At 38.5% G+C, this 25,183-nt stretch overlaps 3 protein-coding genes across 3 annotated transcripts in view; 1 reads left to right on the top strand and 2 right to left on the bottom strand.

Annotated features, from left to right (window-relative positions):
- The window catches only part of FAM162A (family with sequence similarity 162 member A), a 30,380-nt gene extending 20,940 nt beyond the window's left edge, over positions 1 to 9,440 (top strand). The window contains exons 4-5 of the mRNA XM_010981539.3: positions 6,730 to 6,838; positions 9,219 to 9,440. Of these exons, the coding sequence (XP_010979841.1) occupies positions 6,730 to 6,838; positions 9,219 to 9,311 (202 nt within the window). The 3' untranslated portion in view covers positions 9,312 to 9,440. The remainder of the gene's footprint in view (positions 1 to 6,729; positions 6,839 to 9,218) is intronic.
- A 1,753-nt stretch (positions 9,441 to 11,193) lies between these two features.
- On the bottom strand, positions 11,194 to 13,210 carry WDR5B (WD repeat domain 5B). The gene has a single exon (XM_010981537.3). It carries the CDS (start codon positions 13,208 to 13,210, stop codon positions 12,218 to 12,220), a length of 993 nt encoding a protein of 330 aa, XP_010979839.1. The 3' UTR covers positions 11,194 to 12,217.
- Positions 13,211 to 20,418: 7,208 nt separating this feature from the next.
- Positions 20,419 to 25,183, bottom strand: part of KPNA1 (karyopherin subunit alpha 1) — a 56,388-nt gene continuing 51,623 nt past the window's right edge. Inside the window, exons 13-14 of the mRNA XM_031454746.2 lie at positions 24,154 to 24,332; positions 20,419 to 22,737 (exon numbers count right to left, since the gene is read on the bottom strand). Coding sequence (XP_031310606.1) covers positions 22,550 to 22,737; positions 24,154 to 24,332 — 367 coding nt within the window. The 3' untranslated portion in view covers positions 20,419 to 22,549. The remainder of the gene's footprint in view (positions 22,738 to 24,153; positions 24,333 to 25,183) is intronic.

Below are 25,183 nucleotides of genomic sequence, written 5' to 3'. Positions count from 1 at the left end.
CAAGATATTGAATATAGTTCCCTGTGCTATAGTGTAGTCCTTGTTGTTTATCTATTTTATATATGGTAGTGTCTATTTGTTAACCCAAACTCCTAATTTATCCCTACTCCCATTTCCACTTTGATAACCATAAGTTTGTTTTCTGTGTCTGTGAGTCTATTTCTGTTTTGTAAATAAGTTCATTAGTGCCATTTTTTTTAGATCTCACATATGAGTAATATCATATGATATTTGCTTTTCTCTGATTTATTTCACTTACTATGATAATCTCTAGGTCCAACCATGTTGCTACAAATGGCATTCTTTCTTTTTTATGGCCAAGTAATATTCCTGTGTGTGTGTGTGTGTTTGTGTGTGCGTGTGTGTACATATATATATATATATATATACACTTTTTTTTTAACATTTTTTATTGATTCATAATCATTTTACAATGTTGTGTCAATACTTTTTTTTTTTTTTTTAACATCTTCTTTATCCAGTCATCTGTTGATGGCCACTTAGGTTGCTTCCATGTCTTGTCTATTGTAAATAGTGTTGCTGTGAACATTGGGGTGCATGTATTTTTTTGAATTGGAGTTTTTGTTTTTGCTGGATATATGCCTGGGAGTGGGATAGCTGGATCATATGATAATGCAATTTTCAGTTTTTTAAGGGACATCCATACTGTTCTCCATAGTCGTTGCACCAAGTTTCATTCCCAAGGGCATAGGAGTGTTCCCTTTTCTCCACACTTTTTCTGGCAATTATTATTTGTAGAGTGTTTGATAATGGTCATTCTGACCAATGTGATGTGATGTATCTCAATGTAGTTTTGACTTGCATTTCTCTAATAATTACTGATGTTGAGTATCTTTTCATGTGCCTGTGCCATTTGTATGTCTTCTTTGGAAAATTGTCTATTTAGGTCTTCTGCACATTTTTTTAATTGGGTTGTTCATTTTTTGATATTGAGCTGTATGAGCTATTTGTATATTTAAGTCTTTAAACAGTTTTGAGCATATTTGTGTATGTGCAAGGGCATGTTCTAACTTCACTGACTTACACGCGGCTGTCTAGCTTCCCCAACACCAATTGCTGAAGAGACTGTTTTCTCCATTGTATATTCTTGCCTCCTTCGTGGAAGATTATTTGGCCATAGATATGTGGGTTTATTTCTGGGCTCTCTATCCTGTTTCACTGATCCATGTGTCTATTTTTGTGTCAGTATCACACTGTTTTGATTATTGTAGCTTTATAGTATTGTCTGAAGTCTGGAAGTATTATGCCTCAAGCTTTGTTCTTTTTCCTCAGGATTGCTTTGGGAATTCTGGGTCTTTTGTGGTTTCATATAAATTTTAGGATTATTCGTTCTAGTTCTGTGAAAAATGTCATGGGTAATTTGATAGAAATCGCATTAAATCTGTAGATTGCATTGGGTAGTATGGTCATTTAACAATATTAATTCTTCTAATCCAAGAGCATGGGATATCATTCCATTTCTTTGAATCATCTTCAGTTTCCTTTATCAATGTTTTATAGTTCTTAGCATATAAATCTTTCACCTCCTTGGTGAGAGATTTATTTCTAGATATTTTATGTATTTATTTGTTTTTTGTGTGATTTTAAATGGGATCTTTGTTTTTACTTTCTCTTTCTGATAGTTCATTGTTAGTGTAAAAAATGCAACAGATTTCTGTATATTAATCTTGTATCCTACTACCTTGCTGAATTTGTTTATCAGTTGTAGTAGTTTTTGTGTGGCGTCTTTAGGGTTTTCTATATATAGTATCATGTCATCTGCATATAATGACAGTTTTATCTCTTCCCTTCCAATTTGAATCCCTGTTATTTCTTTTCTTGCCTGATTGCTATGGCTAGGATGTCCAATACTATGTTGAATATAAATGGTGAGAGTGGGCATCCTTGTCTTGTTCCAGATTTTAGCAGGAAGGCTTTCAGCTTTTCACCATTGAGTATTCTGTTGGCTGTGGGTTGTCATAAATAGCTTTTATTATGTTGATATATGTTCCCTCTATACCCACTTTGGTGAGAATTTTTATCATGAGTGGATGCTGAATTTTAACAAATGCTTTTCTGCATCTATTAGCATGATCATGTGATTTTTGTCCTTTCTTTTGTTGAAACGGTGTATCACACTGATTTATTTGTGCATGCTGAACCATCCTTCTGACCCTGGGATGAATCTAACTTTATTATTATGTGTGATCTTTATTATGTGTTATTGGATTTGGCTTGCTAATATTTTGCTGAGGGTTTTTGCATCTATAGTCATGAAAGATACTGCTCTGTAATTTTCTTTTTTGGTAGTGTCTTTGTCTGGCTTTGGTGTTGAGTGATAGTGGCTTCACTGAATGATTTTGGGAGTTTTCCCTCCTCTTCAGTCTTTTTGAATAGTCTGAAAAGGATTGGTATAAGTTCTTCTGTGTATATTTGGTAGAATTCCCCACTGAAGCCATCCAGTCCTGGACTTTTGTTTGCAGGGATTTTTTAAAAAAAACACATTCTATTTCACTTCTAGTGATCAGTGTGTTCAAATTATTTATTTCTTTTTGATTCAGTTTTGGTGGGCTGTATGTTTCTAGAAACTTGTCCATTTCTTCTTGGTTGTCCAATTTGTTAGCATATAATTGTTCATAGTATTCTCTTACGGCTTTTTGTATTTCTGTGGTATTGGTTGTTATTTCTTCTCTTTGATTTCTTATTTTGTTTATTTGGGTTCTCTCTCTTCTTGGTGATCCTGGCCAGAGGTTTGTCGATTTTGTTTATCCTTTCAAAAAAACAGCCCTTGGTTTGATTGATTTTTTTCTATTGGTTTTTTAATCTCTTTTTTATTTCCTCTCTGATCTTTTTTATTTCCTTCTTTCTGCTGACCTTAGGTTTTGTCTGTTCTTCTTTTTCTTATTCTTTTAGTTGGTTGGTTAGGTTGTTTATTCGAGATTTTTCTCTTTTGTTGAGGAAGGCCCTATCTCTATGAACTTCCCTCCCAGGACTGCTTTTGCTATATCCTATAGACTTTGTATGGTTTTGTCTTCATTGTCATTTTTTCAAGGTACTTTTTAATTTCCTTGATTTCATCATTGGTTTTTTAGTAGCATTTTATTTAGTCTCCATGGAGTCATTTTTTTTTCTCATTTCTCCATCTGTGGTTGATTTCTAGTTTCATGCCATTGTAGTCAGAAAAGATGCTTGAAATAATTTCTACCCTCTTAAATTTGTTGAGGCTTGTTTTGTGTCCTAGTATGTGGTCTACCCTAGTTAATGTTTCATGTTCACTTGAAAAGAATGTGTATTCTTTCTGGGTGTGTGTGTGTAGTGTCCTGAAAATATTAATTAAGTCTGACTGTTCTGTTGTGTCATTTAGGATCTCTGTTGCCTTACTGATTTTCTGCCTGGAAGATCTGTCCATTGATGTCAGTGGGGTGCTGACATCTCCTACCATTAAGTTTCTCCCTTTATGTTTGTTAGTATTTGTTTTATGTAGTTAGGGGCACCTGTATTGGGTGTATATATGTTAAATATGTTAATGAGTATAATATCCTCTTCCTTTATCATTATATAGTGTCTTTACTTTTTTTTATGGCCTTTGTTTTAAAGTCTATTTTGTCTTATATGAGTATTGCTTCCCCTGCTTTTTTGTCATTTCCGTTTACATGCAATTACTTTTTTCTTCTTCTCACTTTCATTCTATGGAGTCTTTTGCCCTGAAGTGGATCTTTTGTAGGCAGCATATCGTAGGCTTTTATCATCCAGTCTACCACTCTGTATGTTTTGATAGGAGCCTTTAGTCCATTGACATTTAAGGTAATTAATTGCCTTAAATTATTACCATTTTAAACCTTGTTTTTCAGTTGATTTTGTATTTCTTCTTTATTCCTTTCTTTGTCTTTTTGTTTTTCCTTTTGCGCTTTGAAGGGTTTCTTTTTTATTATGCTTGAGTTCTCTTTTTGGGTTTTGTGAATCTGTTGTATGTTTTTGATTTGTGGTTATCCTGGTTTTCAAGTATGTTAACCCATTACTATATCTACCTGCTTTAGACTATTAATCATATAAGCTTAAACACATTCTAAAAAATCTACATTTTCTTATTCCCCTCCTCCGTATTTTATGATTTAGATATTCTATTTTACATCTTTATGTTTATCCTTTTGCTGTTCATTGTAATTATAATTGCTTTCACAAAAAATTTTTTTAATCTATATACTGGCTTATTTAGGTGATCTACAGTCCTGTTATATATTTTCTTTTCCTATAGTGATTTTTCCCTTTCCTATAAATTCTTGCTTCTTTTCTATTTAGAGAAGACCTTTCAGTATTTCTTTTAGGATAGGTTTAGTGTTGCTTTATGCTTTTAGTTTTTGCTTATCTGAGGAATTCTGTCATTCTTCTTCTATTCTAAATGGTAATCTTGCTGGATAGAGTATCCTAGGTTGCAGGTTTTTGCTTTCAGGACTTTGATATATCTTGCCACTCCCTTCTGGCCTGCAATGTTTCTGTAGAGAAATCAGCTGATAACCTTATGGGGGCTCCCTTGTAACTAACTCTTTGTTTTTCTCTTGCTGCCTTTAGACTCCTCCCTTTAACTTTTGTTGTTAATTATGTTATGTCTTGGTGTAGGTCTGTTTGGGTTTATCTTGTCTAGGGCCCTCTTTGCTTCTGGTACCTGGATATCTGTTTCCTTCTTTAGGTTTGGGAAGTTTTCTGCCACAATTTCTTCCATACATTTTCAATCCCCTTTTCTCTTTCTTCTCCTTCCGAGATCCCTGTTATGTATATATTGGCATGCTTTGTATTATCCCATAGGTCTCATATGTTCCTTTCATTTTTTTTCTTTAACCATTTGTCTTTTTGTCTGCTGTTCTGACTGAGTGATTTCTATTATTGTATCCTCTCGATCACTTATTCATTCTTCTGCAGTATTCAGTTTGCTATTTATTGCCTTAAGCTTGGTTTCACCTTGGCAATTGTCTAATTTTGATTGGCTCCTCTTTATAGTTCCTTGTTACAATGATTTGCATTTCTATTGATAGCCTTTCTTAATTCCTTAAGCATTGTTTTACCTCCTTTTTGACCTTGGCATTTGGTAGACTGGTGGTGTCTGTTTCATTGTTCTTTCAGGGGATTTCTCTTATTCTTTTAACTTTATTTTCATTTTACTTATATTTCTCTGAACCTATGAATTTAAGGGAAACAGTTATCTACTGTGGTCTTGAAGGGCTATTTTTATGTAGGAGCATCTCTGTGTAGCCTGCATGAGTCCCATATTTTTGGTACAAGGGCTGTTTTTGGTATGGATGCCTGCCATGACTTTCCTCAGGGTGTGCTGGTCATTATCTCCTTGATGGGGATGTGATTGGTGTTGTGGTGACCAGAGCCTGCACTGGATGTTGGCTCTTTGGTTGTCACAGCCCTGCCAGGGGCAGAATCTGCTCCCCAGTTGTTGGTGTAGAAGCCTTCAAATCCAGTTGTAAGCTATAGTGTGAGGTGGGTGGGATTAGAGCACTTATGCTGGGAAAGGAGCCACTGTGTATTCCTTGCCAGGAGCTGTCTCTGTGCTCTGTGATGTCACCCACTGTATGCACCCACAAAGTACACTTTTGGCACTGTCCTCAGCCCCGCCTCCACTGTCATAATGCCCGCAATTGGCTCTCATTTCAGCCCCACTTCCACGTGTGTGAACACACAAAGCCTATTGCTGCTGGAGCTGGACCCACATCAGCTATGGAGAACCAGTAATTAGCACAGATATTCCCATACCCACTGGAAATCTGCTCATATTTCAGCCCTTCTTCCATGTGTGGGCAACCAGCTGGTGTTTGCATGCTCCCAGAGCTCATAGCGACTGAGTTGTACCTGCTCTGAACACGCTGAGTGTGAGGCTGCTGTGACTGGGCCACACCCCTACCTTGGCATGTGTTAACAATGAGGCTTCTATGGCAGACCCAGGCTCCATCCTGTGCACATCCCCAGTTGTGGCCCAGATCACACTCCAGGCCCTTTGGGCTGTCTCCAGGCAGCCAAACAAAATCCTCCTCTTGGGTCTGTTCACTGAAGCCCAACTTTCAGCACCCAGCTGCTGCGCACCCTAGTAGGCCCACATCTTGACCTGGGAAGTGCAGCAGATTGGCCAGTACTGTGTTCTGCTGGTCTCTGTCTGTCCTGCCTCCTGCAAGCCGGCTGCCGCACTGCACTGCACAAGCCACAGACTGCCTCTGAGGCTCTCTTTTCTGTCCTAATGGACCTCCCAGTTGGTGGGGGGGGGGGGTTCCCAGGGTGAGGGAACTTTTCCCCTTTCATAGGTCCCTCCCAGGGGTGCAGGTCTTGTCCTGATTCCTTTTTTTTTTTCTTTTGTCCTACCCGGTTACGTGGCGATCGATCTTGCAGCTTTGGTTGTATGAGATCTTCTGCCAGCGTTCATTGGCTAGTCTGTGAGAATTGTTCCACACATAGATGTATTTTTGATGTATTTGTCAGGGAAGGTGCTCCACATCCTTCTATTCTTCCATCTTGATCTCCACCCCCTTATTGTGTTTTATATAGAAGTATAAAGTGAATGGTGAAAATGCTCCATCCTCCCCAAAGTCTACAAGATCTCCAGGCCCCACCTCCTTTTTTATATTGATAGGCACTACTCTACTCCTGATTTATGAGACACAGAGATTTATATCCTTCTGGAAACTTTAGAAGGAGGAAAGTTAACTTGCTCTCATGATCTCATTGTATTACCAGGTTTGAGATGCTTGATGCTGCAAAGAACAAGATCCGGGTGAAGATCAGCTATGTGATGATTGCTTTGACAGTGGCAGGATGCATCTTGATGATTATTGAGGGCAAGAAGGTGAGAGTGGACATCCTCTCTATTTCTATGTATTTTCCACAGAAGACCTAGTGGAAGTCAGGGGTTGACCCTTGTATTTATTCTCTGTGAAGAGGAGGCTACTTCCCACATGAGAAATGATAAGAAACAAAACAAAACAAAACAAAACAATACATTAGGATCGAACCCTGGGGTATCATGCCTGAAGATAAATAGCAAATCCTAACTTTGGCAAGGTGGGAGGATTAAATTAGTTTGTGTAAAGTAAAAAAATATGTTTAGTTAACACAGATGTCATGAGTAATGTGAGACAGGAACTATGACCCTGGCATATTTAAGGACGACTCCTTGCATGTCTCTAAAGCACTCTCAGTACCTGGGCTTATTTATCCTCACTCTGCCTTAGTCCTGGTGAGCTTTCTTTACTTGACATTCAGCCAAACCGGGCCAATAGTATCCAAGTTCCTAAGCAGTACCTGGGAATTCAAGTCCAGGAATCAGATCATTATTAATAGCTATCACTAAGTGAACACTCACTGTTCCAGTATCTTGGTGTTATCTTATTTGAACCTCATAACAACACTGCAAGATAGGTGCTATTATTAGGACCTCATTTAGATGAGGAAACATAGTTTAGAAAGCTCTAGTAAAACTTACCCAAGGTCACACATCTCCCTAATGGCAGAGCCATAGTTTGCACCCTGACCTGTCTAATTGAGGTGGTAGTGAAAGTGCTCCCACTTACTGAGTGCTCATTCTATAGCAGATACTGTTAAACTCATTTATCACCACACTAATCCCAGGAACCTAAGAGGTATGTTCCCTTATTAGCCCTGTTTTATAAAAGAAGAACCTGAAGCTTAGAGATGTTAAATAATTTCCCCAAAGTTTCACAGCTAATAAGTGGCAAGACAAAAGTTTAGAGCCAAGTTTGCCAGTTACCAAACTGCATACTGTACTATTCTGTGATTAAAGTAGTTATTTTTATATGCAGCAGTACTGATCAAACCCTTATTTTAATTCCATGTCTAATTCTATATATCACAGCTTCCATGTGGAGAGAAATGTCTTATACCTATTAATCAGATGTTAAAAGGGTTCTTCCACAGGCCCAGTGGTAACTGACTTCCTTATCCCCAGTGAGTCCAGAGTAAAAGAAATGACCCTCTGGCCCTCTTTGGGAGTCTTGGCATGGGAAGTACTGACCATTTAGGCTGACGTGATGGGAGCACAAAGGGCAAGTGTGGAGGCCTGGGTGAAGTTCCCTTGACAGCTCTGTTCCTGCCCCACTTCAGTACTTCTTCCGTCTCCCTCTTTGACCTCTCATGCTTAGTTCTCAGACTGAAACCTACAGAAGCATGTGGACAGGACATGGAGGTTTCTAGAATTCTGAGAAATCTACATTGCTTGTGTCTACTTAATTATAGTAGCTGAGTGTAAATACTCCAGAAAGAAATCACTCCCTGAGATCTCCTCTAGCCTCATCCAAGGGTTTATGCTGTATAATTTATAGAGTTCCTCTCCTCTTCTGAACCATAAAATTGTGTCACTTCTCTTCTATGGAACTATCCATTACTAAAAAGTTGGTCAACTCTACTGGAATGAAGAACTTTTGAACTTCATGTGATTTAGAAGTTAGCCATTGTATGTTTTGTCCTTTCCACCAGTTTACCCTTCTCATTCTCCTCCCTTCTCAGTACCAGATTCTTTACATGTGAAATCACACAGATAGAAGAAAATACCACCTTGTAGGGTGGTATTCACTTCTCTGGTAAAAATATTTGAAACTGGTTTGTTTATGTAAGCATCACAGAAGTGTAACAAGTCATATGGGGAAACAAGGGAAGAGGTTGTTTGCCTCCCTCCCTGCTGTTTGCTCTCAGAGGACGGAGTAGCAGGGCAGACACTGTTGGAGTCATTGGTGGTGGTATTTGGTCAAGTCTGGGATCCTCCAAGCTGAATGTTCATGGTAAAAGAGGAGTAAGGAACCAGAGGGGTGTGAAAGTATACAAATGAGTTGGGGGAGGAGAAATGGTAGCAACAAAGAAAAGTGAGAGGAGAAAAAAAGGGACAGAAATGGAAATGAGAAGATATTTAATACTAAAGAGAGGAAAAGAGAAAGACAAAGGAATTAATTATAAAGGGAGAAAAGAGGCTAGAAGATTTAAAGAAAGAAGCCAGGAGGGAGGAGGTGGAGGTGTGCCATTCCTTTCTTGTGCCGGGCGGATGGGCTACTGCACTAGGAAGAGTCCCCATGGAGGGGAGTGCTGTGCCCAGTACGCACACAGCAGGCCCTCCACACCTGTACTGCCTGCGACAGCCTGGCAGCTTCAGTGCAAGGTAATGACATCCTCCCCAAACTGGCATCAATAATCACTTGTTCAAATTTGTTTCACTGTAGGCTGCCAAAAGAAACGAGTCTTTAGCAAGCATGAACTTAGAAAAGAAAGCTCGTCTGAGAGAGGAAGCTGCTGTGAAGGCCAAAACAGAGTAGCAGACATACCCATGTTGGCTGATTTTGAAAATCCAGAAAGTGTTGCAGCAACAAGCATCTATAACAAAGAATGTGGTATGAGTTTCCCTATGTCTGCTCTAGAGCTACAAATAAATTTTCTTAAAGAAATGACTTGTCTATATTTTATAGGTTTGATCCAGATCAAATGCAGCCTCTCAGCTTTTTGGAGAAGATGAAAGAATGAAAAATGAGACAACTCATTTGCACTTTAATTCTTCTTTAGTGAGTCAGGTACCATATCTTTCTTTAACTTCTATTACTGAAGTCTCATCTCCCCAGAAGCCAAAAAGGCTTCTACTTCTGCATTTCTCTCTCCTGGGTCCTCATTTCTAGAGATACAGACCGCCAGCTGAGTACACCGCCCAGGGCACGTTGGAGCACTAACCTCCCCAGATGCCATAGTGCTTCTCAAGAGCTCTGAGAAGCAGCCAGACCATGCTCTGCCATCGTCCAGTGTGTGCTGGCAAAGGCTTTTAGAACAGTCTCTGGAAAAGTCCTGGCAGGGTGATGATGGATGTCTGGTCTCAAGTTCTGAGGACTTTGAAATCTTAGCACCGTGGAGTAGCTTGGTGCCAGCACAGCCACCTCTCCCACTCCGTGGCTTAGAATTCCCAGCTGGTCCTTTTCCTTCTACCTTTATACAAAACTTCTCTATGATAGAAATCTATCAGATGTGTTTTCTTATTAAATTAGTGTTTAAATTAGTGTTGAGGATAAGCATTTGCACCTGGTACATATCCTATTTACACTTCGACAGGGACGCCACGGTGTCATGTATTTAGGTACGGATGCTGGGTTCTATTTATATATTTCATTTATTCTCACATGCTTCATGAGGATCAACAGATGGCAAGTCCTCATAGTCATCCCAACTGCTGGTTCTCCCCCAAGGGTCAGAACAGATTAAAAAGCAATATATGTAGCTGTTTGGGAATTTGGTTTAATAAAATGCTCAGTGAGAGGTAGTGCACCTCTCCACCTACAGCATCATAGTCTACCTGAAGATGTTAATTATGTCTGTCGTATACTTTAGAGGGCTTTGACTGTAGCCTCTTTTTAGATATCAAGCTCTTTGATTTTTATCACTTGCAGATTTATCATCAAAAAAAAGCATTGTTTCATATATATATTAGCAGATTAGTTTTTCTTGATTATTTTGGAACACTTATGTTACATCTTATCTAAACCAGTGTTTTAGACAGGAGTTAATCTCAGTGAACTTCTGTTGAAAGTAAGTAATCTTTCTTCATAAAATACCGTTTTTAACTTCTAAAGAAGCATTTTTAAGTGTTTTATCTTGGAGATTTATATGTTTGATTAAGTCAAAGCTCACAAATGCTACCATGTGGCAAGAATTTAAACAGTATTTTCTCATTTGTGTCAAGTCTTCTATTCAGTAAATTGTGCTTTTGGGGGGGTTAAATATAAATTTCTTGACCAGAATTTCATAACTGCCCCTATATAATCCCAGTTCTCCCAGCACCCTCACATATTAACTTCTTAGCAGTCATACCTTGCTAGTAACCCTAACATCTTATATTCATTAGAACTTGTCAAGCAAATCAGATTTCATGAGCACTACAAGGTACTATAGATACAAAAGAAGAGTATGAGCACTACAAGGTACTATAGATACAAAAGAAGAGTTTTGCCCTTGTTGCTTTCATTTAAATGATTGTTGTACTATTTTTTTACTTAATTCCTGGATTATTTTTTCACATTTATCATGTCTCTATAGGTAAAGTGGGCAGAAACATTTTCCACTTTATATTTCTTATAAGCCCTGTTTGAATAAAGTTAATATGTGAGGCAATGGTTAGATACTTTTCATTTTAATCAACAAAAATAATCATATGGGGAATTGATTCCAAAAGTTTATTGAAAGCAGGCAAAGAGTGGAAGTTGGGATGGTGGTTTAATTGTCAAACATGACTTGAGTCCCTTCTATATACAAAAACAGAATACAAAGATGAATAAAACATACTTGACTCCACAGAGCTCATAATTTGCTGAAACCATTACAATACAAACTGGTAAATTACATGTTTTGAACTTTATAACAGAAGCTATAGAAAGAAGCAAGAAAAGCTTATTCAGCTGTCAGCTCTGGTTAGAGTCAGGCAGGCAGTATGACTCCACAAAGTGGTGCTTTCTGAACTGGGTCTGAAGAGTGGGTCAGACATAATGAAAGAGCACAGCCTCACCATTCAGACATTGAGCTTGCCCCGAGAATCAGAAGAGGGCAGTCTGACAAGTTTGTGAGAGTCCTTTCAGTAAAATGTCATTTTTAATTTTGTTCTGGTTTATTTTTACTTTTTATGTTGATAAAAACTTAAAATTTTTAGATGCCAGAACAAACACAACCATGACTTATTTTTCCCATTGCAGGCTTGATTCCACATCCAGTCTCACGTCCTATCATGTAGGCTGTCACTTAAATCTCCAATCACCACCATCCCAGACTTATTCTCTTACTCATCTGATCTCCCAAACCAAAAACCTTAGTTATTCCAAACTCCCTTGCTCCCCTCATTTAATCACTCACCCTGTCTTGTGAGCCTTACTTCTAAATATTTATCAAATACACTGATCCTCTAGAATAGTCATTGAGAGGAATAGAATGGGAATCTGTTCAATGACAGCCACAAGAAAGTAGTAACAGATTTCAAGATTAAAAGTCAGTAGCCCTGGGATCTAGACTTGCTTTTCCAATGTCTTGCCTTGTAAACTCAGGTTACAGGTTTTAAAATCTTATAATCGAAGACAATGTTAAAAAAAAATGCAAAACCATGACAAAATTGAGAGAGACCATCTTTTTAAAATACCTAACCTTAAAAAAAATTTTTTTTTGCCAGTTTGGTTCTACTACTTGATTTCTCAAGGGTTTAGTTGTTACTCATCCACAGTTTAACTGTTTTGTCATTTCCTAATGCTGCTGATGCAATGATGTTTTCTGTAGGATGGCAAGCTGCTGAGATTACGACATCTGTATGACCTTGTAATTTCTGTACAATCTCTTTAGTCTGAAGGTTCCAAATGTAAACCAGGTTATCCTCTGAACCAGACACAATCCACTTTCCACCAGTAACTGAAAAATTGGCAAATATGCAGTATTTCTCATTCTTATGACCAGTGTATGTCTTCAGGCATCTGCCTCTGCTATAATCCCATAGTTTAAGAGTATTGTCCAAAGTTGCAATAAGAATGTATTTACCATTGGGAGAAAATTTTACAAAAGAAACAGGAGGGTTATCATCATCAACAAGTGTTTTTAAACACTGACCTGATGCAGCATCCCAGATTCGACAGACACCATCATAGCTACCTGACACTATCAAGGACCCACTACAATTAAAATGAACAGCAGAAACTGGGTCAGAATGAGCAGACAAAGTTTTAAGGCACTTTCCTGTTTTCACCTCCCATATTTTCACGCTCTCATCAAAAGATCCTGAAATGATGAGGTTGGATGGTGGGTTGAAATTACAGCAAAAAACATAATTACTGTGTCCTTTCAATGTTTTCAAACATTTTCCAGATCTCACATCCCAGATTTTTAGAGTTTTATCATCTGAGGCAGAAACAAGACGACTGGAATCTGATGACCAGGCAACATCTGATATTTCCAGAGTGTGACCTTTAAGAGTTTTCTCATATTTTCCATCGTAGGCTCCCCAAATTATAATAACTTTATCAGCAGAAGAACTTGCTAGCCATTCTCCATTAGGACTAAATTTAACTGACGATACTGCTTCCGTATGTCCCACGAGAGTAAATTTGAGAGCATAGTTAGGTTTTTCAGGTATTTGTTTGCTCCGATTGGCTGATGAGGGGAGTGCCGACTCTGCTTTGTCATCTCCTGACTCCTCTGTAGCCATGGCTCTGAAGCTCCAAGTCAGTAGGTTGGTTAGGAGTCAGGCCCTGAACCAGGCAGCCAGTATTTTGGCATTCTGCCCAGCAACATGAAGATAAAAAACATCGGACTCAAAAATAAACAGCCTTTTAATAATTACACTTTTTGGATCGTCTTTAAACTACGATATACACTGATAAACAGCACGGCTTGGACCACTTCAGTTTTTCCTCACTTCCTCCTTTGTAAACAAGTAACTTGAGAAACACTGTTTACAAGGTCCTGTGCTCAGTCCGCAAGTAAGATATTCATGTTGGGTATTCCGCGAATGTATAAGACAGTCCAAAGCTGCGCGCATTGCGGTGGGGCGGCGGGGAGTCTCTACAGAAAGTACTTTTCACCGCCCCGCCCCTCAGCTCGGAACTGTTTGAGAACACTGAACAACTCTACCCGTCAGACTTTAGGTACTTGAGCATGAATGGATTACCGCTTTAAACAGAAGATTTCAGAAGCTAAGCGAAAACTTGCGTAGGCACTGTTGCTCGAGGCCGGGGCCTGCCGGCGACACCGCGGCGTAGCAAGAGACTCTGGAGGCAGGATAGCCGGGCGCATGTGCAGGCGGAGCCCCCACCACCACCCCCACTTCCGAGCCGAGGTGACCGACGGGAGAGACGAGCTTGCGCTTGCGCTTGCGCAGAAGGCATCTGCATATTCTTCCGGCTCCGTCCGCTGTCGCCGTCCCTGCGCGTTCCCTGGGCTGCTTGCTTGGGCGAGTGAGGTGAGCAGGGTTTCTCCCAGACCTGACTGGCTACTGTGGGAAGCAGTGAATGTTTCCAAGAACGTGCATTTCTTTTTGGAGACCGTGTGACGAGAAAGGACTGAATTATGTGGTGTTCGCGGCCGCAGGGTTAAGCCCGCATTTGAAAGTAAGCCTTTCGGACTGCGCATTTGGGGGATGTAGGGACCGTGGGTCCATCCATCTGCGGGTGATTCTTTGTGAGCTCCTGCTTCACAGGTGGCTTTCGTTCTGTTCCCTTCCACTTGTGGTCGAGAGCCTGGGTACGAAAGGGCTGCAAGTAGGCAAGGGGAACGTAGCCAGATTTATGCCCAGATTGTAAGACTCCTGGTTCAGAAGTATTCCCTAAACGTTTCGGGAAGGATAAAGAATATGTGTTAGGCGCGTTTGAAGGCCAGTGCTCAGGTAGCCTCACATGGTAGTGCCGAGGGGAAATAAGCAGACGTTTGTTTTAGCACTTCCTTGTAGTTTAAAACGTCCAAAGAAAATTAAGGGGAGTTCAGATCTGCATAGGTGCTTGGGACAGAAAAGGTCGAATGGGGTTGGAAATGTGTGAGGTTACTCGTAATTAGGCTTTCGTACGCTCTCCCTAGCTTTGAGAAATGATAAATGGCTGTGAAAGTATGTAGAGGATACATGCTTTTCAGGTGTAAATTACTCTTTTAAACAAGAATAGGTTTACCAGAAATGGAAGCCTGACTAGTTTCTCCAATCCTGTACAGTCTGCCCCTTGGTATATGCAGGGGATTGGTTCCAGGACACCTCTGCCCCCATACCAAAATATCCTGGATGCTCAAGTCCTTTGTATAAAATAGCGTATTATTTTCATATAACCTACTTATATCTTATCCTATAACTTTAAGTCATCTGTACATTACTTACAATACCTAATACAGTATAAATGCTACGTAAAGAGTTGCGGGGGTGAAACAAATTCAAGCTTTGCTTTTTGAAACTTTATGGAATTTTGAGGGGAATATTTTTGATCTGTGATTGGTTGAATCCGAGGATGTGTAACCCACAGGTACAGAGGGTTGACTGTAATTGCTCAGTAAAGAGTGCCCAAGAGAGGCTATGAGTATTCTGCTTGAAAGGTTTTCTTGGTAGCCAGTTGAAGTCGAGGCTAATAGCTCTTTTGGTATTTTCTGTCAAGAATTAAAGCATTTGGAAACAGAGGGTCTCTTATCATATACTTATTGGGAATAATTGAAAGCCTTGCTTTTGTAAGACATAACAGCATAAGTAGTTTACCATATGATAAACTAGTAAAAACCTAATTAAGACCCTACTACTCTAGTTTGGAATTTCGACAGGAATTTGACAAATGCTTTCTCTTAGCTAGTGCAAATTAATGATACAAACACAATGAGGAGGTGCTGAGAGTGGGAAGAGCATCTTTAAAATGGTTTGGAGCATCCATTTATATACATTAAATTATGACTCTTAGCTGCTTATTGAGACAAAGCCACCATTGACCTCTCCTCTGTAACATTTTAAAAAGAGAAAACTTTTATCTCCGTTTAACTTAATATTCAATTCTGATTAAACTCCACCTCCTCCCTCTCCTTTCCTCCTCCCATTAGCCTGGTTAGTGTGATTTTTACTGGGAAGCTTAGGAACCTACTAAATTCTGCATCAGTTGAAACAATTTTCATTTTTATTAACTTATTAAAAAATAAATTAAAAGGACTTCACAGAACAAGCATAGGCTTTGTTTCAAAGAATATAAGTAAATCTGAATTTCTCCAATTATTTGATGCCCTAGGACAGGAAAGAAAGGAAGCTAGACCAAGTAAACACATGACATGACGGTTGGGACGGGGTGTTGGTGCTGGAGTATATTTAGCCCACTGGAAATATGACAAGCATGGGCGAGGGCACACAATTAAGAGTGTGTTGACAGGAATGTACAGAAATGGTTTTTGTCAGATTTTCCTAGAATTTGAATGGAGAAATTTCCGGTATTAAAATTCGTTTCTCCGTGTCTGGAATGTTTTATGAATAGCGTCAGGAACGCATATAGCTAGTTAAATCTTTATTCATTAGTCATGTTCTAATATTAACATGTAGTCCTAATATTGTTCTTATGGATTAGGACTGAGAATTTCATAGTCTACTTCCTTGGGAGGAGGAAGCAGCAGCAGCTGCGGAGTGTGGGAACAGGGACTGCTGATACAAGTGAGTCCAGACTGGCTGAAGCCAAAGTTAAGAGATTTGCTTTAAGGGCTCTCAAGCAAAGTTCCTTACTCAGTCCCGTTTTTAACAATTTCTATTTTTGCTGACTCTAAATCTTCACCAGATAGGTGATTTGGAAGTTTCTCTCCCTTTAAACTTCCTTTAAATTCCCATGAGAGTTTTAGAAAGTCTCATCTGTGATTGAAAGGTTTATTTTCCTTGCCACTCAGTAAAGTTGCAAATATTTTAAGTAGAAATATTGCCACAAATGGGTCTTTTTTAAATAAAAGAGAATTGGGGTTATGTGTTTCAGACCTTAACTATGGCCTGGGAGTGATTCCTGTGCTAAGGAACAGCTTGACTAAAGTGAGACGGGGCATTAAAATATTTAACAGGTGTTAATTGATTTAAAAACTGGGACTGCCCCTAGCAAACCAGCAGTGAATGTTGACTGCTGGACTACTCTCCTCATTATCACATCTTGGAAGATGCTACACTCTTAATATGCTAGTTACACTCCAGCCTGCCCAGATCTCTCCCCACCACTGTTGTCTTCTAGGTTTCTGTTTTCTCCTTACCCATGAATAATGCTGGGCCCAAGTGGTTTAGGTAAAGCAGTGACCCATACGGTGGACACCCACTGGCTCCTTTGGCTTCCTCAGGTTAAGTGGGTATAAAGAAATTTAGAGAGTAGTTAACTTATTTTTCAAAATGGCAAATGAAATAGGGGCAACAGTCGCCTAAGCTAGCTTTAATAAACTTGAAAACCCAGCAATCGTGCACTATAGATTATAGTGTAGTCTGCTCGAACTAAGACTGTTTTAAGATTTTGTTTTGTTTTCAGAAAAAATACCTGGTCAGTGGAATCTTTCAAAAATGGTAAAGAAGCAATTACAGAATGAAGAAATACACATCTTTGTTTCTACTGATTTATCACTTAAATTTGGAGGTATGCATAAAGAGAATGTTCTCATGCAGCAATACATACAATATGTAAAAATGAAAGACATTTAATAGCCTAAGGCAACCACAAGCTTCCACATTGGTTGGATATAATTGGCCAAAAAAGTTTTCTTCTTAATTTTAGAGTATGCCGGAAGAGACTGATGAACTATTTTGGGTATGTATAAACATATGGGGTTGATTAGGTACTAGTTACCCTGTAAAGTATACCCATTAACTTTTCTCAGAAGGTGTAAGTTGGGTAGTTTTATATATATATATATATAACAAAAATCTGCTATGAAAATGTTTGCTTTTATAAACCTCAGGTTAAGTTATGTCCCCTGAAAGGGAACTACATATAAAACACATGTTGAGACACTAGCTTTAAGACTTGTTAATCCTGGTGTCAAACAGCAGCATAAAGGAATTCCTTTGATCTTTCTTTTGTAACCAAGTACCCTTTACTACTATCACATAGATGCACATTCCTTTAGTCATTTAATATTTATTGAATGTCTGCTTTGTGCAAGGCACTCATCCATGGCCTGACCTACCACATTCAGGTACAAAGAATCATTAGAGCCATTCCAAATCAAAGTGTAAGAACACTTTGAAAAGGACAGAGTGGTCAAAATGATGAGGTAAGCAGAATATATTCAACATTAAACGGTCTTTTTAAAGCTTTGGACACTCCTTGGGAGGGTATTCCTTTAGGAAGTCAGCTTCATTAAATTCACATCCATGGATGGCCCTGCTCTCTACAGCACTATTTCTTCATTCCAAAGCCTTTCTGTGTCAGTACTTTCTACTTTTGAGTTCGTTGAATGGAAACATGTTTCTGAGCTTAGCTGTTATGCTGCTAAACTCAAAACCAATCATTTGTATAGTATTTTTAACTTTTTTTGGTCAGGCCATATAGAATTTTAGCACCACAGAAGGGGAAAGATGTTTGGATTGAGAGCGTCTCCACTCCAGAATATGTAACCTAAAAGCAATTTATACCTGATTTAGTCATTCCAAGTGTGATGATAAGGAAGAATCAGAAAGAATGGCCCAGTGAAAAAGCTGGCTCACCTGTGGCTGCTGTAAGTCTAGTTCTGGGAATTCCTGGCACAGAACACCTCCACCATGACTACCACTTCTTCAAGACACACAACCTGCAGGGCTTTTCCCCACTTTTGGACAGTGTCTAAGGGTTGTGGCAGAGTAAATTCTCCTAAGTCTTGATTTTGTCACCTACAACATAGTGACAATTGTCCACCTCAAGAGTAGTTGAAGGATTAAATAAGAAAAAGTGAGTGCCCTTTAGCCAGGCACCTGGAACACAACAGTGATTTAAATAAAAACTAGTTGCCTTTATCTGACCTGTAGGAACACAGACTGGGACTCTTGTCTACCCTTAGCTGAAAACAGAATGGAACTGCATCTCCCCTTAATCCTCTCTTCCAACCCCAAACATCCAGATGAATTTAATGTGAAGTATCAATTGAATGTTTTAAAAATCAGCACATGATGGTATTTGTTTTAATTTACCACACATTCTTCTGATGCTCTGGTACCCATTGTTACTACCTGTCCTTTCCTGACAACACAGCATGTTACAGAATATTCTCCAAGTTAGAGCACACTGACTCTTCTCGTGTCCCATCTGGCCTTCAATTACTTTTAACTTTTAACATTACCTAAATATAATTTTAACTTTTGACAACAGAATAAGGTAGCCAAGAATATTTCCTGCCTGGGTAGTAGCCACTCTGCTCCTCACAAGAGAAAAAGGCTTTGTTAACTTCAGAAGACAAAAAAATTCAGACTTCAAGACTTCCATATGTAGGTACACCTATCTCTGCAAATGAGCCAAATTTTGGAATGGAGGAGGTAGAATATAGCAGATAAATATGAAAAATAAACAGTACCTCTTTCTTAAAGGGGAATGCCTTTTCTCTACTGAAAATCATCCTTAGACATCACAATTTCCTATTATAAAAAGCCCCAAACCTAAAACAGCTATAAAGACTTACCTATTGATACAAAAATGTTCACAAAACTGACAGCAAGAAAGAAAAGAAATCCTTCAACCTGAGGAAACTCTTTCATAATGCAGCCCCAAACTGGGGGGTTAAATAACTGAAGTATTTATTTAGCACTAGAGAAGTAAACTTAAAAGTTGTCCGTGGGTGGCCATATACAACAGAGGATTTAGTTGACAAAGTTTGGATTATAAAATATACTACATATTTTTTCTTAGGCAAAATCAGGAACAACCTGGAATAATTCCGATTTACTATGGGATAACTATCAAAGTTTGTATCTGTGACAGTAATGATGAAAAACAACCCAGAGCCCATCCAACTTTATCTGGCAGATGGAAGAAAAACAATCCTAGGGCAATAGTTTTCAAAAACAGTACAGCTGACAAAGTTAAGTTTAAAAGGGTCCTAAATACTTGGTGACAACATGAATTAAGGTGTTCTCCTAAATCTCACTGTGCTTCATGTCTGTCATCTTTACCTTTCTTGCCATTTCTCAGCCTAACCATATCTACCTGCTGGTCCTTCAGATACAGAGTGCCTTTACATCCCAAATGTTCTCAGTGTTTTTCTACAAACGTTCTCATTTCAAAGAATATACTTTGAAAGTTTGGGGGAGGCAAAAAAAAAAAAAGCAGGAAGGAAAATCCAGCCACTTTCCTTGATCAGTATAAAAAACTGCAGAAGAGTTTTCCTGTGTTGAAATTAGCATGCTTTTAACATCTTAGTGACGGGATAATTCAATAAATTGAAAGTAAATTAATACAATCTGCCAAGTAGAGAACTAAAAATAGGACTGTTTAACAGCTACCTCCTAAAATGTCATTTTAGTACCAAAAAGACTGCTTTATCAGTTCGAGCAGTTATGCTGGGATTTAACTTTTAATCAATTCCAGTTTTTACTTTTTTTGTTTTTTTTAATCTTTCTTAATTCCAATTTTTATATAAAAAAAATGCACTGCAAAAAAAATTTAGCTTGTATCTCATGGTTCACGAACTCCTAGGATAGAAGACAAATTCCTGTTTTCGACAGAAAATAAACCATATTAAAATGGACTTTGTTTTAGTTCATTCACTGAGACAGCTGGAACTGCTAGAAAAATTCCCAGTGTATGCTCTTTTTGCTAACTTGGGGAAACATTTTTTATATCTTTTCCCATTCAAACTGGTTTATCCAAATGAGCTGAATTTTTTTTAAATTATCTAAGAGAAGCTACCATGATTTAAAACATCCTAGAGAAATGATGTTAGCAGTAATTTACAGTTTAAAAAAACTCAGCCACAAAAAAGTCAAAGCTAAAAACAAGATTTTTACTATCAATCAGTGCTTCTATTACCCTTCTGAAAGAAGTTATATTTTAATGTGATGTAAAGGCAACATTGAGAGTTTTTCTTTAAATTAACCACCTAATTTGTCCCTAAAATTACAAAGAATCAAAGTCTTTTACAGGTCGAGTGCAGTAAACTAAAATGTTCTTTCAGCACAAAGCAGCACTAGAAAAAGTAACAGTTAAGAGATGGGAGTTGACTAGTTTTGCAGTGGCTGCTCCATCGATAACAGACATCAGACGGTATCCATCCAGAGCACAGACACAACTACAGACTAGATGCGAAGAATGCCTCATACGCTTGGCTGATAAATGTCCTTTGTCTTTGTATCTTTGCACTTTGAATGAAGTGGATTTTTAAAAGTTTAAATCATGTCACATAAGTTGGCTGCTTAAATTACAACATGATGAGGTATGAAAGCTCTGAGTATCCCTAACGTTCAGCAGGATTTACCAGAGAAGTATAACAGTTTGTCAGGGGAACTTCCAAATAGTTACTTTGGGGTTATAATGAATTCTAGAAGAGGACAAGATTAAAAAGGTTTAAAAGGATATTCTCTGAAAAAGAAGTGAGCAACTTTTCCTTCAGAATTCATTTTGAACAGCTCATCAACAAAAAATCTTCTCAGATGGTGTGTCCCAACATTGAGTCGAGCTGGCCAACTAGCACCAAGAAGTCGTATTGAACTCAGTTGCAGTTCTCTTGGCAATTAAGCTTATTTTTTCGTTCCAGTCCGAGCACAGATGTGGATCACTGAAGACAGCACTGGAAGCGCCATTTGCAGGTAGAGATTGAAGTCATCATTAAAAGAGCCAGAAGGTGGAAATTGTTTTTATTTTATGGGAGGGACTAGACTGGGCAGTACTAGTCAGAGATGACATAAATCATAAGGGAACATGAGGTTATAAGAAAAAAAAAAATCACTGCCCTTATTTGGGTTAAACAGGTCACATCAAGATGGTTACTTAAGAAAAGGATGCTACTTACATGCAGCATGAATTCATTAAAATCAAGCTGCACCCAACTACGAAAAAAAGATTCCCTAAGAAACCTTTAAAAGTATGTGTTATTTGCCAGTCACAGAGGGGAAAAGCACCTAGGGTGAACTCCAATTTAATAAGGACCTTGATCAGGACCACAAAGCCTGAAACATTTGTTTTAATGCAGAAACAGTCTCTAATCACACTGGTTAAGTCTGGGGAAATTAGAGGGGTTTTTGTTTTTTACTTTTTTATTGAATTACAAGATACGATTTTGATTACTAAGGATTCTAAATCTTCATACCAGCATTAGAACAGAACCACTTCCAAATCCTAAGACACATAAGACCAAAGAGAAGCAGCAGCCATACAAATTAATATGTGCCCCTCTCCTTTCTGCTCTAAGGGAATCTTCAAACCAGTATCACATTAAGAGTCAAAGAGTTAATTCTTCAGCATTCCTGACAACTAGAAAGCACATTCACTGAAGGCTGAAGGTGAGGGAGCAGATGGTTTAACTTTAGTATCTGTGGAGAATGGTGCCAATAAAGGAAAGAAAAACCATCCAATCTCAGTAAGGAGTAATGCAAATTTGGCTAGAAAAAGCCACCAGGTAATCCAAGGGTTCACTGTGGAAGAACTCATGAAAAGTACTCTGAAGTACGTAACAGGTCTAAACATCTCTCCTGTTGCAAGTAGTTGTGTGAAATTCAAGATAAAGGTTTAGTCTCATCTTTTAATGTCAGTATTTTTCCCCACGTTAAAGGGAATGAGGAGGGGTCTGTCTTCCTCCACAAAAAAAGGGAGCCACATTAATATGTATATATTCCCATGATTCTTTATAATATATAAGTGCGGATCTCCAAAGCCTAGGGGTTTTCCATAAGAGTGGGCCGTTCTGGTTACCCTTTTATTAGAAGGGTATTCCACCACAGAGAGCCAGAGGTTTTCCAGATGTGTGTAAGAGAGCAGGTGCGCAAGGCAAGCAAATGAGCGCAAACAGTATTATGGAAAACATTTGAGAAGTTAGCTCCATGAGGACTGTGGGCTCCACAAGAGGACTTGACTGGGTAGCCTGGTCTGACACGGGAACATGAAAGCAGAGTATTGCTTCAAAGCTGGAAACCTTCCATAGGAGCCTCACACTGCTGGAAGATGTACTGCTGCTGGCTAAGGTCAACCTGGGGTGCAATGCTGCTGTCCTCATCCTCGGTCCCAAAGTAATGCTCAATAAGGTCGAAGGCCTTCTGGTAGATCTCCTGGTTTTCATGACTCTGTAAGAACTCAATTTTATCCAGACCTAGAATGAAGAACAAAAGAAAATTTGTTGTGTATTTGTTGGAAATTCCAATAAAACTATTTTGCCGTATGTCTCTTTCCATGACGTAAATGAAGATTCTCTTCTATACGTATATTTTGTAAGCATTTTGCAACAGCATAGAAAGCATTGTGGGATTACATCTGAATATTAGTATTGCAAACTGACATCTTAAATACGTATGTAAGCAATGGCCAGTACCCCCAAGCAGCAATCTCTGTTAACAGTCACCACATCATCCAGTACCTAAGGCCAGAAGCAGAAGTGCTCCTACTGGACTGTATCTATGACCTAATTATTTCTTGGCTCTGGTTCTATCTACCTAGGCTCTGAGCTATCCAATATCATTTCAACAAATGTGTAATATCGTTAAATCAGCTAGAATCAATCTCTAGTGCTTAAACTAAGAAGTCCAACTAGAATAATTAGCCAGCACATTCCCTTTACTAAGTTTAAGCCCTGTGTGAGCTAGGCTTTCTTTTACCTACAGCCATAAGCAACCTAACTGCTACAGCAATACCGACAATAAATCTCAACACTGCTCAAAAGAAAAAAATACATATTCATGTACATATCCATATATAAATACACACATGCACATCAAAAATTAGTTCTCTCCTTGGAGAAAGATCATCTGAGAAGAGAAACATTTGTCTTTTTTATACATTTCAAAATTTCTTATACTAAGCAGGTATGTGTAGTTTTTACAATCAGGTTTTTTTAAAGTGGTGAAATGTTAGTCATTTTGGAAAACAAGTCTGCATTATCTGATAAATTTGAAGATGAATGTACCCTATGATCCCTAATTCCAATCTAAGGAATAAGTAAACCCTAGAGCAATGGTTTTCAACCCTGGCAATGCATTAAAATCACTTAGGGAACTTAAAAGGTTAGCATACTGATAAATCAATGATTAAGAGTACAGTTAAGACTGAGACTGGAAGAATGAGGAAACCAAAAGGCAGATGATGACTACTGTTTCTACTGACAACTCTTAGAAACCTTTAGACTCAGGAATACAGGAATTGGCAGGGAAGAGGGGAGTGCAATTCAAAATCAGAACTCTTACAAAAGAAAAGGAGTGGAGTTGGGCATTGTCTACAGTAGATATGGATGCTCTTGAGGCTCAGACTAGTAAGAATACAAGACTACGTACAAGGGCAAGCAATCAGGGAACTAAGATCCTAAGAGCCTGGTGTAAAAGGGCTAAAGCAAAGGGTACTTCTCTTCACATCCACAATGCATATTCTTTTCCAGTTCTGCATACTGAACATGATTATTCGAAAGAAAAAAAAATTTTTGTATAAGTCTGCTAAAGGACAGATGTGGGCAGGCCAGAAAACCAAGGAGAAAAAGTAAAAAATAGTTTAAAGACATCTATTAAACACTCCATCTTACCATAAGCTTCTTCAATCAAAGCGCAGTAAGGATTAATGCCAGTGCCGTTCCTTTTGGCTTCTTGTTCTCCAAGTCTCAGGATATTTTCCAAGCCATTTAGGGCAACTTGTACAATCTTAGAGTCCATGACTGTGAGGAGATCACAGAGTGGCTTGATACAGCCCAGTTCTACGAGGTACCTAAATTAATACAAAGAACAGTTCAGTCAAACAAAGCTTTTAATTTCATAAAAAACTTTTATGAAATTGGTAGGAGGATCATCCTCAAATTCACTGTAGAGATAAAAGTGGGCACTCATTCAACCATAAAGCTGACACAAAAAAAGCTACAAATAAAGAAAAAAACAGTTCTGACACCATCTCCATTCTTTTTTCCCTCTACAATTATTAGACTCCAAGAAAATGGAATATTCTCTTACTCTGAGTGAGTCATCAAAATAGTACACTTTTGATTAATTTCATTTTTGTTTCTATAGGTAACCACACCTCTGAAACAGGACCCACTTGGTGCTAAAGCCAGCACAGGCCCAATAGGCCAGTTCTATTTTATACAAAGAACTCTTAAAACTCAAAAGATTAGAAAACAACTCAATCTAAAAATGGGCAACAGATCTCAACATTCATCTCAACAAAGATACACTGATGGCAAATAAGCATATGAAAAGATGCTCAACATCTTATGTGTCATTTGGGGGACTGCAAATCAAAACAATGATGCCTCTACATACCTAGTAAAATGGCTAAAATCCAAAACACTGACAATACCAAATGCTGACAAGGATGCAGAGAAACAAGCAACTCTTTTTTTTTTTTGCTGGTGAAAATGCAAAATAGGATAACCACTTTGAAAGACAGCTTGGTGGCTATTTTTTCCCCCAAACCAAAGGTTTCCATTTGATCCAGAAATCACACTCTTAATACATTTACCCACTTGAGATGAAAATTTATGTCCACACAAAACTTAATACATGAATATTTACAGCAGCTTTATTCATAACTACCAAAAACTAGGAGCAACCAGATGTTCTTCA

Source organism: Camelus dromedarius, chromosome 2 (genome assembly GCF_036321535.1).
Source record: "Camelus dromedarius isolate mCamDro1 chromosome 2, mCamDro1.pat, whole genome shotgun sequence".
Lineage (NCBI taxonomy): Eukaryota > Metazoa > Chordata > Mammalia > Artiodactyla > Camelidae > Camelus > Camelus dromedarius.
The sequence above is the reverse complement of the archived record's forward strand: the minus strand, read 5'-3'. Positions and strand labels throughout refer to the sequence as shown.

Coding starts and splice junctions, on each gene's coding strand:
- WDR5B (XM_010981537.3), bottom strand. CDS start 13,210: ATGGCTACAGAGGAGTCAGGAGATGACAAAGCAGAGTCGGCACTCCCC.